We start from the raw sequence: 13,882 nt of genomic DNA, 5'->3' as shown, positions 1-13,882 counted from the left end.
AAATATTACATATTTCAGTTGTATCTGTTGGGTATGGTGTTTTCCGCAAGGATGTATTAAGAGAATGGTTTTCCGTCTTTCAAATTAAAATGTAGTCGTCAATTTGTTGTGACGTCAGAGGTCGAAGTTGAACTGGTAACGTACGTTTTAGGTAACAGGAAACGATGGTGGTGTAACAGACGGCTAACGTTACAGCTTTTACCTCTTCATCTTTTATTACAGCACTGCAGGACCAGTCCTGCGCTAGCGGACAATAGCTAGCTAGAGCTCAAAGATGTTTCTCTCTTCAATACGGACAACCGTTTTTTGCAGTTGCAGAAATGCTGGCAAGGGATTTCAACACAGCAGTGTGAGTATTGCTAATGTTAAGCATGAAAAGGTCAGACACTGCACTGCAAGCAATAACGTTAGCTACTTACTTCACCGATCTCCCATTATCCCGATGTAACAGCGTTTAACGTTACTGTCAAATTAACGTTAGAGCTAGAAAATAAACCGAGTTTATAAATGAATCGATATTATACATTTCAACTCAAATATAACTTTGCAATGTCCAATAACTAAATTTCCTCAACGACCATGAGACCAGCCAACCTGCAATCCTTTTGTCCAGATCTGCTGAATCTCTCACTGGTCATCAGGACAGTGTAAATATATCAGAAGTTAGACAGGAGAAAAGGAAGTGTCATGGTTAATCATATGTGATATGGTCAAAAGTATGTGGACACCAGAATGTTACACCCATATGTGATTGGTATTTCCTTCTAATACCATGGTATGCTGCTTTAAAAATCTCCACTCTTTTGTGAAGAATTTGAGTTTCAGTTCATCTCAGAGATGTTGGTCAGAGTAAAGCCAGTCAAGTTCTTCCAATCTAAACCGGGCAAAACATTTCTTTATGGACCTGGCTTTGTGTAAGGGGACATTGTTGTGTGTCATGAAACAATCTTAACCAAACTGCTGTCACAAGGTTGGAAGCACACTTTTGTTTGATATATCATTGAATGCTGTGGAATTAAGATTTCTCTCTAATGTATTATAATATTGTATTGTTAGCAAGGTAAATGTGACAGTTTTCCCCTTTTTTATTTACAACATCAGCGGAGTCCACAGCTGCGACAATGGCTTGTGAAGAGAGGTCAGAGCACTTTCACAGCGGAGGCAGGGTCCTCCTCCACCCCGGCAGCAGCTACTGTCCCCAACGTTGCCTCAAATCGCATAGTAGGACGCTGGTTACTCGGCTGCAGCGGGCTGGTGGTTGGGGCTATTGTCTTGGGTGGTGTCACAAGGTAAAATGACTTAAAAGTGGTGTGGCTGTGTATATACAGTATCAGTCCTCATTGTATTGAAGTGGTGTTGATTGGTACTTACTATGTGCATTTGTTTCAATCAGGCTAACAGAATCTGGGCTTTCCATGGTTGACTGGCATCTAGTGAGAGAGATGAGGCCACCTCAGTCCCAAGCAGAGTGGGAGGCTGAGTTTTCCAAGTACCAACAGTTTCCTGAATTCAAAATGTAAGGCCCCATCTTTTCTGTTTATCTTAACAAGACACACACTTGCACAGTTTTAAAAGCACCCCAACACTATTACTTAAAACTGCTATTATTTTGCTTGACGTGTCTATTAATTCACTAATGCTAACGCTTGACAACAACTAAATTTAAGTCTGTAATGTTTTTAAAAGTCATGTAGGCAGTTTTGTCACATCAGCAGTGGTTCTAAACACAACACAAACAGGTCACAGCTTTCACAATTACGTAACTGTATATAAACTTAGTGACATGTAGTAAACAAAAGTATGGGTTGGTCCTTACTGGAAAGATGAATTTTCTGTTGTCATTATGTTTTCCCAGAATGAACCATGACATGACGCTGCCAGAGTTTAAGTTCATCTTCTACATGGAGTGGGGTCATCGGATGTGGGGAAGGCTGGTTGGACTTGCATACATCCTCCCTACCATTTACTTCTGGAGGAAAGGATACTTCACTCGCTCCATGAAGGGAAAAGTGCTTGGGCTTTGTGGATTTGTTTTCTTCCAGGTAAGACTCTATACAGCTGCGGTGATAGGAGAGGATCATAGGAACTGTTTTATTTGTCAGGATTAGCATTGTGAAGCTAGTAAAGTTGTATGGATGTCAAATTAATGTTATATACATTTTGTGTGTGTGTGTGTGTGTGTGTGTGTGTGTGTGTGTGTGTGTGTGTGTGTGTGTGTCATCCCAGGGCCTTTTGGGGTGGTACATGGTAAAAAGCGGACTGGAGGAGAAGCCTGAGTCTCATGACATCCCGCGGGTCAGCCAGTATCGTCTGAGTGCTCACCTTGGTTCTGCCTTGTTGCTTTACTGCGCCAGTCTCTGGACAGGGCTCACTCTGCTGCTGCCTGCACAAAAGGTAGAGAGGCAGTGTCTTGCCTACAGGCCACCTTTGATAATATCTGTCTACATCAAACGTAATACAGTTTTAACCTCGGTCTGTGTGAGCAAATGTCACAGTTTGTAAGTTTTTTTTTTTTTTTTTTTTTATTCATGATGGCACCTCTTTCCCAGGTGGCAGAAACCAAACGTCTCATGCAGCTTAGGAGGTTTGCCAAGGGTACTGGTGGACTCGTCTTCCTTACTGCTCTTTCAGGTACCGTTTGATCCTGTGTGAATGCAACATCACAAACATAAATATGTGAATGCATGTCTATATAGTGATAAGATTAAGGATGGAAATAGATTCTTAGCTAGTTGTCATATTTAAAGCTAAGTTAGTACAGTAGATTTTACAGTAAAGCATGTTCAGAAAGTCAAAAGGGGATAAAAAAAAAACAAAAATAGTAAAAGCTTTACATTTTACATTAAAGGCTATTGTATGAAATCTAATGTTGCAGACTGATAAGATACAGTAGATGTCTATATATCTAATATATATATATATTAGGGCTGTCAATCAATTAAAAAATGTAATCTAATTAATTACATACTCTGTGATTAATTAATCGAAATTAATCGCATACATAATTAACGGTGCTTGAACCGATACTTTTTAAGAAAGTAAAAAAAGAAAAGAAAAAAAGGGTACTAAACAACAGTTGGTGACATTAAAGAATGGCTTGTTTATTGCTAAGGCCATATGGTCAAAATTAAATGATTTCATAATAATGTATAACAATAACATTAACTTATTTCACTAGTAAATTGCTGTTGAACGACAAAAACAACACAGATAGGAAAAGGACTTCAAATGCACCACAAAGATGTAGTTTACCAGTTTCATTGATCTGTGTTGTTTTTCCGACGGCAGCTGCAGATTGTTAATCCCGGTGTTGAATCCTCTACAGTAAAACACAGTCAAACTTTACACCGTTTAGCGTTAGCTGTCAGCATTGTAACCGTGTTTAATCCAGCTACTAGCTAGCGGTAGGCTAACGTTAGCTAGCGGTAGGCTAACGTTAGCTGCTGTTGAGTATAGTGTTAACTAGCGTCACGTGCAGCGGTGTTTGTGTTGCCTGAATCGTCTGTTTCAGAGCATCAGAGAGAAGCGCAGACATATCAGTGGCACCAGATTTTCGTCTGTATGCAAACGTCAATATAGAATGGATTAATCTGCGTTAATGTTTTTAACGCGTTATTTTTTCTCAGATTAATTAATCTAAATTAACGCGTTATTTTGACAGCCCTAAAAAAAAAAAAATATATATATATATATATATATATATATATATATATATATATACACACAGATCTATTTGTAAACATTTTACAAATGCTTTTACACAGGTGCTTTTGTTGCTGGTTTGGATGCTGGGCTGGTGTATAACTCTTTCCCTAAAATGGGAGATCGGTGGATCCCAGATGATCTTCTGGCATTCTCTCCAAGCCTCAAGAACATCTTTGAAAATCCCACGACTGTGCAGTTTGACCACAGAATTTTGGTATGTTATTATTTCTGAATAGAAATAATCTTGTGGGCAACATTTCAACAAAAAAATGAAACATTTGTACTCTTCTCCTATCCTATTCGGTAACTTGAGAGGCAGCAGTAGGTCGTTGATGGTCCCCTGTATTTATTTTTTTCCAGGCAATCTCGTCTTTGACCGCAATTACAGGCCTCTATCTGTTCTCAAGGAGGATGGTGCTGCCCAGGAGGGCTAAGATTGCTATCAGCCTCCTCACAGCAATGGCATATGGACAGGTAGGCTGTCAGTCAGCCCAGAAACATGTAATCTAAAAAACAAAATTCTCCTCACTGAACTCTATGTGTTTGTGCTCCTCAGGTTGCCCTCGGTATCAGCACCCTGTTACTGTATGTGCCCACTCCACTGGCAGCAACTCACCAGTCTGGCTCTGTGGCTCTTCTCTCACTGGCCATTTGGGTTCTGGCAGAGCTCCGCAAGATGCCCAAGTAAATGCCTGCTCCTTCATGGACAAATCCAATCCCTACTAGCCACGCCTCAAGCCTCTAAGAGCTGGGAGTGTCAATATGAATGAGGCCTTCAAAGAGAAAAGTGAAAAAATGGAAGCATTAAAACAGAAATGTTTCATTTAACACTGGACTATTGTGCATATGCTGAAGCATCTCTACGCTGCAATGTAATCCTTATGTGGTGACCGAATTCTTTCATTAGTGTTATGAAAGGAGTGTTGTTGATAAAAATTACAAGGCTGCCAATGAGGAACTGACTGAAGCATTTGTGGATGCATGTTCTCATCAGAAGATGACAACATAATGTGAAGTGTTTTGTTTAGCAAGGAATTAAAGATATGCAAAAACAAGCACATTTTCAGTTTCTCTCCAGTTTTAATGACACAGCAACAGTGTTTCCAGTGAAGGATACGCATATGGTTTGCAGCCAGACAGAATTCTGAAGGAATATAGTAGAGTAGACTGTTTTTGTTCTTGTACACAGTTTAAAACAGGATGTTTTAACTGGAAATTTGGTTACTAAGTGGTTGCTCCGTTGGTTGTGTTTGGTCATACACTGTCTGCTAGTTGAATCAGATGTGGCTGTTGGGATTATATGTATAATTATGTGCATTTGAGTTATGAACCATTTCTTGCTGACGTGATGATGAATTATAAGGTTAAAAAATTGAATTTTGATTGTTGCTTTGTACTGTATCTTAAGAAATGTAAGGCTAAAAGCACTCTTATTTTAATAAAGACAATTATGTACAGTATTTAAAATTCAAACTCCAGTCCACTTTGCATAGTAACTGTGATTTTTATTATCTCTGTACAAAATATACATATTTTGAATACGTAATGCAACCAGTTGAGGCTAGCTAACTAGACAGTCAGTACAACGGGTTAGTAGGTTTTCATAGTTCTAGACACAGTACATGCGGGTATAGACAGGTTTTACTTGTGGTCAGGAATGGAAGTTAAAAACTATTGGCAAGGAACAATCAGAGCCAAACTGCTTTTTCTCCAGAAAATAAAACAAACAATGCAGAACATAAAGGAAATTTGCAGGGTTGGAAGTGCATAATTTCTCAGGGCCTTAGTGCACCCTTATACTGTGCTCTGAGAGAATTGAGAGGTTGGATGAGTGCAAAGGTGGTGATACGTGGTAGAGAACATTATTGCTATTCCATCTCAGTCTCTGCATTTAAAATACACCATAGTCTATTTAATTACAGCTTGAGTGTCTCGTTACTTACCCAATCTTATAGTTAAGATTAGTTCTAGTCTGAAAAAAAGCTAATAAATAAGTGATTGCAAATTTTTCAAATGTCTTCTCAATAATGTGTGGGTTTACAACCTAAGACTACACTTGCGTTTGAATGATGCCACTTTACTAAATTACATCCTTTTATCTCTGATTGCCCCTTGCCTATTTACTACACAGCATCTCCCTCTCTCTTCACCCACAAGTGGGCTATGTCTTTACTTAGAGTGGCTTTATATACCTTTTTTAATGTATATCATCTCTTTGGTGTTATAGAGAGAGGGAGAATACAGAATGAGGGGGGCATAAAAAAAAATGTATTAAACCATGTCTCTCTCACCAACACGCACGCACACACACATACACACTATGCCTCTTTGAAATTGAATGAGCCAAATTTAATGCAACAAGGGTTTTGAATGACATTTCCGATTACAAGAAGTTCACAAATACAATCTGCAATCTAATAAATTCCTCTTGAATGTATATTGATATAGTACGACGAGAGAAGCTGGGATAGTAAAAATGCTTGTCCATTTTAGTGCAATCTCCACGTTGTACTGCCTAATATCACACCATTGGGAATGCTAGAAAATGTACAGCAGTCAATAGACACCTACAGCTAGGACTGTAATAGTTTGGAAGGCTCTGAATTATTCTACCAGAATCCCATGAATGGAGATGGTTGTTTTCCCATTAGAGTCTCACATAGGTAAGATGGATGACATCTTTCTGTTACACATGCATACAAAGGGTGAGGCACCTGTGAATGACTAGGAACAGCAGACAGACACGCAGACTTTGGAGTATCTCTGTAAATACATAATTGGATATTAGTGACATCATCATGCGATATTGTAATCAGTTCCTCATGGAAAACAACACGTTTGAACCTCCATCTGTAAAGCGAGGGATAGCTTGGATCTCCAATTTGTTGTTTCCTCAGGAAGTGTCTTTCTCTCTCTCGTCCATTAGATGGCAGTAGATTCATTTCTATTTTTATTAACCAGTGCATGAGCAGTCTTGTGGCTCCAGGGAAGTGTTACCCACATGCACAGAGGCAGGATCAGATTCACAAATCCAAATCTCAGCCATGACAGGGAAAAGGGGAACAGTGATCTTAGATCAAGGTTTGGAGGCAACTTCCTCCCTCTGAGTTCAGCCATTACAGTCTGCGATAGTTCCTCTATCAGTAATAGTAATAAATAAAAGTTCAAATAAAACGTGCGTGTGCCAGTGCCTGTAAGCCTGCTGCTTGCCTTTTTCTCTGTGCCTCTGGGGTAAAACTAAGGTACTGCATGATGAAAAAGGGAGTCTGGGAAACTCCATTTGCTTGGAGAAATGTCACTGGGGGTCCAGGAAGAGTGAGAGGGCCTCTTGGTGCCCTCAGGACTCGCAGCTCTCAATAGACACACAAGCACAAGCCTGCAACTCAGAAGACGGCCACACACACACACACACACACACACACACACACACACACACACACACACACACACACAGCCCTCCCTGGTGCCAGCCTACTCTCTGGTCCAGATCCTTAGATGACGTTGTCAAACAGCTGCATGGACTGCATGATGTTCTCATCCTAGACAGAGGCAAGGTGTTTAGATACAGAGGCAGTGTAAATTCTCCTTATGTGTTACCCAAATGATTCACACTGGGAAAAGAGAGGATTAAAGGTATAGTTAACCAGTTACAGCTAGTTACATTAAAAAATGCAGCAACCAGGACCTCTAAAGCTCACTAATGAACACATTATATCTCTTATGTTTTATCTGTACACAAACAAAAATGCAAAATGACAAATTTCACGAAGAGTTACGTGCTGTAAGTTTTTCTTAGTCAGTTGCAGTGACTTCCTGGAGTCACTGGAAATCCTGGATTCCCCCAACTTTCAGTCTTTATGCTAAGCTAAGCTAATCGGCTCCTGTCTCTAGCTGCATACTTAATGCTTAGACATTAACAGGGTGTCAATCTTCTCATCTAACTCTGCAAGAATGCAAAAAGCATTTTCAAATGGTGAACTTTTCCTTTAGGACTTCTACTTTAAATCTACTTTTCCGCCCCACCTTTTTGCATGACTCGATGAACTCTTCTATGGTGACCACCCCGTCTTTATTCCGGTCCATTTTCTGAAAGAGAAATATAGCAGCCAAAGATGTACTTAGTGAAAAACACTGTATGTTCAATAATGTTGTACATTATCTTCTTAGAGTATTTCTGTCAACAGAATTCCTGTAGTTTTACACAATCATAAATTTAGGGTTTAATAGAAAGTAAAGACTGTTGAGTTTGACCTGGAAGAAGCTCTCCACGTGTTCTCTTGGAACATCGTCCTGCATAGTGGGGTATGTGTACTTCCCCATCATGTCATAGATGGACTTCATGATGTCCAACATCTCCTAGAAAGTGAAGAACAAAAGCAAGAAAATAAAAAAATCACTTTAAAGCTGGGCCGTAGCCAGGTTTTTAGAAGTACAGAGGTTATGTGTCATTGCCTCGTTTGCTTAAAAAAATACCAACAATTTCCATATTATACACTGTTCATTTTATTTATTTAGTTGGTTAAATATAACACTTGTGACCATTTTCTTTCAGTCATGCCCAAAAAGAACTTGGTTATATAATAGTTACAGCCATATACCATATTATATATACCATATACCACAGGCCAGGGTATGTTTGACATACTCTAGTATTTTGAAATACAACATTTCTAGATAAAAGTTGATGTATTCAGTGATTACTAATATCCTGGCAGACAATTCCTACACTTTATTTCCATAAAAATTTTAATAATGAATTAACAAATAGTAGGGTGCCTCCACATCCCTAAAAATACTGAGGACATGCCCTCATAGTCATTACTGTAGTAGCTACAGTCCTGCTTAAAAGCCATAATACATAAGCAAGTAATTCAGAAAAAGTTAAGAACAGTGTAAAGTGTGTGTGTGTGCAGCCTGTTCTTATGAACCATACATTCGAAAGGCTATGAAAAGTTAAGCACTGTAATTCGTATGATTTACACGTTTTTTTGCTGTGTGCACCACATTGACTGCTGCATAAGAACGCGGCTGGCCACTTTTGATGGTCAGGGAGGATGGGTGGGCGTTAATATACAGGACTTACAAGCGAGGGAGCGTAGTACGCTCGACTTTCACCCGGGAAATACAAACCACGATCTTTTACTAAACTTAACTAGTAGTTTTGGTGCTTAAACTTAACTTTTGTCGACGCACAGCGCTCCATTTTTCTTGCCTAAACTTAACCGTAATCTCGGCTGAAATGTTTATTTCACCTATTCTGGGGTAACTAGACCACCAACTACCGCTGACCTGACGAAGCACCACGACCAGCAGCTCGCGGTGCTCTGTACACAGCGCACAGTCACCTATTCTGGGGTAACTAGACCACCAACTACCGCTGACCTGACGGAGCCACACGACCGGCAGCTCGCGGTGCTCTGTACCCAGCACACAGTCACCTATTCTGTGGCAGGGGCGTCGGACTGGGGGGAAAAAGGGTACCCAGGGCCCTCATGTGAGGAGGGCTCAAAAAGATGCTAGAATGAATAGCTGTGGATGCGGGGAGGGGCCCATAGAAAATGCCTTTCTACAGGGCCCAGAATTTTGTGCTACGCCCCTGTTCAGTGGTAACTGAACCACCAGCTACCGCTGACCTGATGGAGCACAATGCGGAGCACCATAATTGGCGGCACGAAGCTCTGTAGCAACTGCCGCTCTGTAGCAGGGAGCTCTGTAGCAGGGAGCTCTGTAGCAGGGAGCTCTGTAGCAGGGAGCTCTGTAGCAGGGAGCTCTGTAGCAGGGAGCTCTGTAGCAGGGAGCTCTGTAGCAGGGAGCTCTGTCACGTTACCAGTCGGAGGTCTCCTAGTTTATCATACGTTTTAGTGTGCATAACTTTTCGTACGATATCATACGAACCCGTTCATGAGAATGCGTTGGTGCGTGTGTGTGTGTTTTACCTCTTTGGTGATGCAGCCATCTTTGTTTAGGTCATAGAGGTTGAACGCCCAGTTTAACCGGTCATTAATAGTCCCTCTCAGGATGATAGACAGACCAAATACAAAGTCCTGAGATAGAACGGGAACAATTTACTGTATTGTTTTGGCATTACTTAAATCTTAACACAGTAAATGAAGTCAAATCTTGATCACGGCACTCATCTCTCTGGGCAGGTATTTAGAGGGAATACATAGGCCTATTTGTGTTGATACAGTCACAATGGCACATTTCACCTGAGCACATATTAGCTCTTATCTCTAAAAAAGGAAGCTGATCCAAGAATAGAGCTCACCTCGAAACTAACTGAGCCGTTCTTGTTAGTGTCGAAGGCTTCAAACAGGAAATGTGCATACATACTTGAATCTGCAAAGGTAGAGACTTACAGTAACCTGTGTGCCCTCGAAACATGAAGCAAAGTCTTTGAACAGCTTGGATTAGCAGCCAGCTAAGCAAAGATATAAGAATAATTTCAAATACAACTGGAGGCGAGTAATTAACATTTCATCAACCTAAATATCATGAAATGAAAAATTGCCTCGCCTCTTTGCAGTGCATGGACTATAGTTCAGCAGAGCAGATTTATAATGAGTTAATTATGTTCATTTCCTTGTGATGATTAAAAGCTCTATGTGTACCTCTACAGAATCAAATCAAATGATTTTATTTACACTTTTACCTGAAATCTATGAAATGAATGAAGATAGAATGAATGGGTTAAACTAAAGTAGTATGGACACCGTTGGAGCTCTCCAGGTTTAGCAGTAGGAGTTGACAACTCACCTCCCTGTGGAAAGAACTGGGAGTAAATGGTCTTAAAGTTCTCCTCATTCACTGCACCACTTGGACACTCCTGGGATATGAAATGTGAATTGAGAAAACTCATTAGTTCCCACATAGCATAATATACAGTATAAAGGACTACACAGTAACTTCAGACATGCCAGACTTAATGCTGCTCTTAACTCCCATAATGATGTAACTAGAACCAGAGTTTTTTTAGGTTTATTTTTTGATTTGCAGTTACTCTCTTCTTCAGCCAGACCTACATTTTTGAAGCCCCTGTAGAGGACTTGCAGCTCCTTCTTGGTGAACTTAGTCTGCTCTTGCAGCTTGTCCATGCTTTCAGGGCGATGACACACAGTGGATAACTCAAAGTCATCTTCCACGCTGTCTGTGTGAGGGAGAGACCAGTGTTAGTTTATCGTCACTGCACCCACACCAACCTACAGGACAGCCATGACCTGGCCAACAGATTTGAATGAAGTCATCAAACTCATATTGAGCTCGTCATACAGTATAAGTTATTTACAATGTTAATCTTTAAAAAAAAAAAAGTTATTTCACTGAATCAAAACACAGATGAATGCAATTTTCTATACATAACTGTGAGGTTACTAGGTTAAGCATTTACCTCACATCTTTGTTCCAGCACAAGCTACAGTACTTCATATCACAAAGCAAAACATGGTCAATAAAGCATCCATAAAATGACTGAATTTCTTGTCAGAAAAGAAAAGACAAAGAAAGTTTAAGTACACTGGGGAGAGCTCCTTACAGAGGGAGTGAGAGAAGAGGTTTAACATGAATCAAAATGGTAAAGAAGGCACATTTCAAAAAGTGCACAAACAGATATCCCTTATTCCATCTGTTTCGCCAAAGAAATAACTGTCAACAACTACACACGCACACACAAGCGCAAACACACGCAAGCACACACACACACACACACACACACACACACACACACACACACACACACACACGCGGTTAATCAGTCTTAGTTGATTAGTCTCTGTGAGGAATATTATTATTACACACACGTGTTCCATTGCCCAAGAGAACACAACACACTTAAAATCACAAATACGAAAACAGGTCTGACCCATTAGCAGCAATAATACCAGAGTGTTTTGGAGTTTGTGGGGTTGAGTGTGTTCCTGTATGGCTGTATGATGGTTAAAGTGTATACCTAATGTTTTGGTGGCTGTGTGTACATGACTGCATCCACATAAGCATCTGTACATGAATCTTTTTAAGGTAATTCACTAAAGAGTCTGGACACATGGAAGAAATTAGAGATGTATAGATAGTGAAGGAGCACTTGCTTTGACTGATTGAGGGGGCAACCGTGGGCTTGCAGCATGGCAGCAGCTTGAGGAATCGCTGCTTTATGGTTTTTTTGTTTTGGCTGGTGGCAGGATTACCTGTAATCACCAACCATAGCACAAAGGTTAGACACACGCGCACACACACAAAAGTCTGTAAATGAAATTCTGTTTTCACACACATGCCTACAAAAACCCAAAACACACTCCATGCAACAAACAGATGCAACAACGGACTGCTTCATGCCCTTAAGTCAAATTGACAATTGCCTGCTGACCTGGTTTAGCGATGGGAGACCACGAGTACCACTTCGAACAGTAGATTATACCACACAACAGCAGCACAGCGTGACCCCTAGAAACACAGTTTCCCTAATCAGGCTGGCTCTTATATCACAATGCCACATTCAGCAAACTGTACGAAAAATCAGCGGAGAGTCTCAATTTAAAACACAAGTCAAACATCAACAGTTTTAATTCACAATCGGCTTAAGGATTTAATTTCACTTCATAGTAAAATATAATTTGCCAGACAGATGTACTGCAAAACCACCTCAAACAGAGCCCATCACATATACCACCATAGTACCAGTTCATCTCAAAGCAAGCACACTTCATGATGCCTATTTTGGCGAGTTTCACAGAATGATAATTCAAATCAGATAGAGGAAGTAAAACACATTCACACACATGACCCTGCGTAGTTACTCTTGCCTCTTAGTTTCCATGGTAACAGTCCCCTCACCCCTTCTATCAGGACCCCAGTGGTCTGAGGGATGAAGGCCATGATGGGGTGAAAACCAATAGAACCACAGTCCCTCCACTGACTATCTAGCCTCTGTGATGTGTCAACCTTTTGTCTCTCTGCCCTATGGAGCCTCAAGCACTATGGCCTCTCCTGACCTGTGGCTCTTGCATCATTTGGAGCCAGAACAGGCAGAGCACATTTGTCCAATGGATACCAGATTAATACATCCAGTCGCCAAGCACAGGCCCAGCCCTCTGCCCCAGGGTCTGTGTGTGTTTAAGTACATATTCTCTTTCCATATGGACCCAACAGCTGCCCACAACACGGAAATTAATATCAAATACATAGACCATCTGTCAACTCCATCTGCAGAGGAAGATCATTTGATACGATCGAAAGCTCCAGAACAGCTACTAAATGGACCTTGGGGTAGGATTATTTTCATCAACTAATTGTAACTTTATACACTATTGCTAGTTTAATTGTTAGTTGTTACTTCAATTTACAGCATAACAATGCATCATATTAAAGCTTATTAACAGCAGTCAAATAAATGTAGTAGAGTTATATTTTCAAGATTTCAATTTGCAAGATTCAGTGAAGTTAAAGAAAAAAGTAGCAAACAAAAATGGAAACACTAGTAAAGTCAAAATACCTTAAAACGGTACCTACACAAAATACTTGAATAAAGGTACTTGCTACACAGTGCTAACGGTATATCTAACAGGCAGTGATGGGAATAACGGCGTTATAAATAACGGCGTTACTTTTTTTCAGTAACGAGTAATCTAATTGATTACTCTTACCATCTTAATAACGCCGTTACTGCCAAAAAATGTGGCGCGTTAAGGCCGTTTCACATTGTACGCGGCATGCGCTGCGCTCGCCGTTAGGTTTTCCGTCACTCTCTCACTTCTCCCTCGCTCTATCATCTACTCCACACACACACACACACACACACACACACACACACACACACACACACACACACACACACACACACACATGCACATGCCGGCTCGACGCACACACCAGCGCACGAGTATAAACATTAGGCCACTTACATTATTTGCACTACAAAGAGAATATATATTTGTTATTTATTTTTGGTATAGTGCTTAACAAGCATAATTTAATGTTGCCCAGTTGTGGCCTGTTGAGGTGTTGTGTTATTGGTATCGATCCACTATATAAACAGAATATCTACATACATGGCATTTGATTGGAGGCTAGTCTCACTTTGTCCCACAGCAACATTAAAATAGTTTAGATTTGTGTACATTGTTTCTGTTAATAATGTACTGTATTAAGTGTCCATTTCATTATAATATTCAGATTTATCATAAAT

At 40.3% G+C, this 13,882-nt stretch overlaps 2 protein-coding genes across 7 annotated transcripts in view; one reads left to right on the top strand and one right to left on the bottom strand.

Annotated features, from left to right (window-relative positions):
* The first annotated feature begins 27 nt into the window (after positions 1–27).
* LOC116053740 (cytochrome c oxidase assembly protein COX15 homolog) lies at positions 28–4,760 on the top strand. The gene is made up of 9 exons (XM_031304876.2): positions 28–349; positions 1,102–1,289; positions 1,394–1,516; positions 1,856–2,042; positions 2,227–2,394; positions 2,550–2,631; positions 3,765–3,919; positions 4,066–4,179; positions 4,262–4,760. Exons 1-9 carry the CDS (start codon positions 275–277, stop codon positions 4,391–4,393), a joined length of 1,224 nt encoding a protein of 407 aa, XP_031160736.1. The 5' UTR covers positions 28–274; the 3' UTR covers positions 4,394–4,760.
* A 429-nt stretch (positions 4,761–5,189) lies between these two features.
* LOC116053759 (Kv channel-interacting protein 2) overlaps positions 5,190–13,882 on the bottom strand; it is a 98,239-nt gene continuing 89,546 nt past the window's right edge. For 4 of the 6 annotated variants that reach the window (XM_031304934.2, XM_035992106.1, XM_031304942.2 and 1 more), the window contains exons 2-8: positions 10,728–10,852; positions 10,462–10,531; positions 9,974–10,044; positions 9,642–9,749; positions 7,957–8,061; positions 7,729–7,791; positions 5,190–7,244 (exon numbers count right to left, since the gene is read on the bottom strand). In XM_031304934.2, coding sequence (XP_031160794.1) covers positions 7,197–7,244; positions 7,729–7,791; positions 7,957–8,061; positions 9,642–9,749; positions 9,974–10,044; positions 10,462–10,531; positions 10,728–10,852 — 590 coding nt within the window. In that variant the 3' untranslated portion in view covers positions 5,190–7,196. Of the gene's footprint in view, positions 7,245–7,728; positions 7,792–7,956; positions 8,062–9,641; positions 9,750–9,973; positions 10,045–10,461; positions 10,532–10,727; positions 10,853–11,786; positions 11,886–12,064; positions 12,142–12,494; positions 12,913–13,882 lie in introns of those variants that run through there. The other 2 variants (XM_035992105.1, XM_031304920.2) reach the window with 2 other exon arrangements.

This window comes from Sander lucioperca, chromosome 15 (genome assembly GCF_008315115.2).
Source record: "Sander lucioperca isolate FBNREF2018 chromosome 15, SLUC_FBN_1.2, whole genome shotgun sequence".
NCBI classification, from domain to species: Eukaryota; Metazoa; Chordata; class Actinopteri; order Perciformes; family Percidae; genus Sander; species Sander lucioperca.
This window is presented reverse-complemented; position numbering and strand designations above follow the sequence as displayed.

Excerpts from the sequence above, each read along its gene's own strand:
- LOC116053740 (XM_031304876.2), top strand. The coding sequence starts at position 275 with ATGTTTCTCTCTTCAATACGGACAACCGTTTTTTGCAGTTGCAGAAAT. Across the intron at positions 2,043-2,226 it reads GTGGATTTGTTTTCTTCCAG|GGCCTTTTGGGGTGGTACAT; the intron begins GTAAGACTCTAT and ends GTGTCATCCCAG. Across the intron at positions 4,180-4,261 it reads CAGCAATGGCATATGGACAG|GTTGCCCTCGGTATCAGCAC; the intron begins GTAGGCTGTCAG and ends TGTGCTCCTCAG.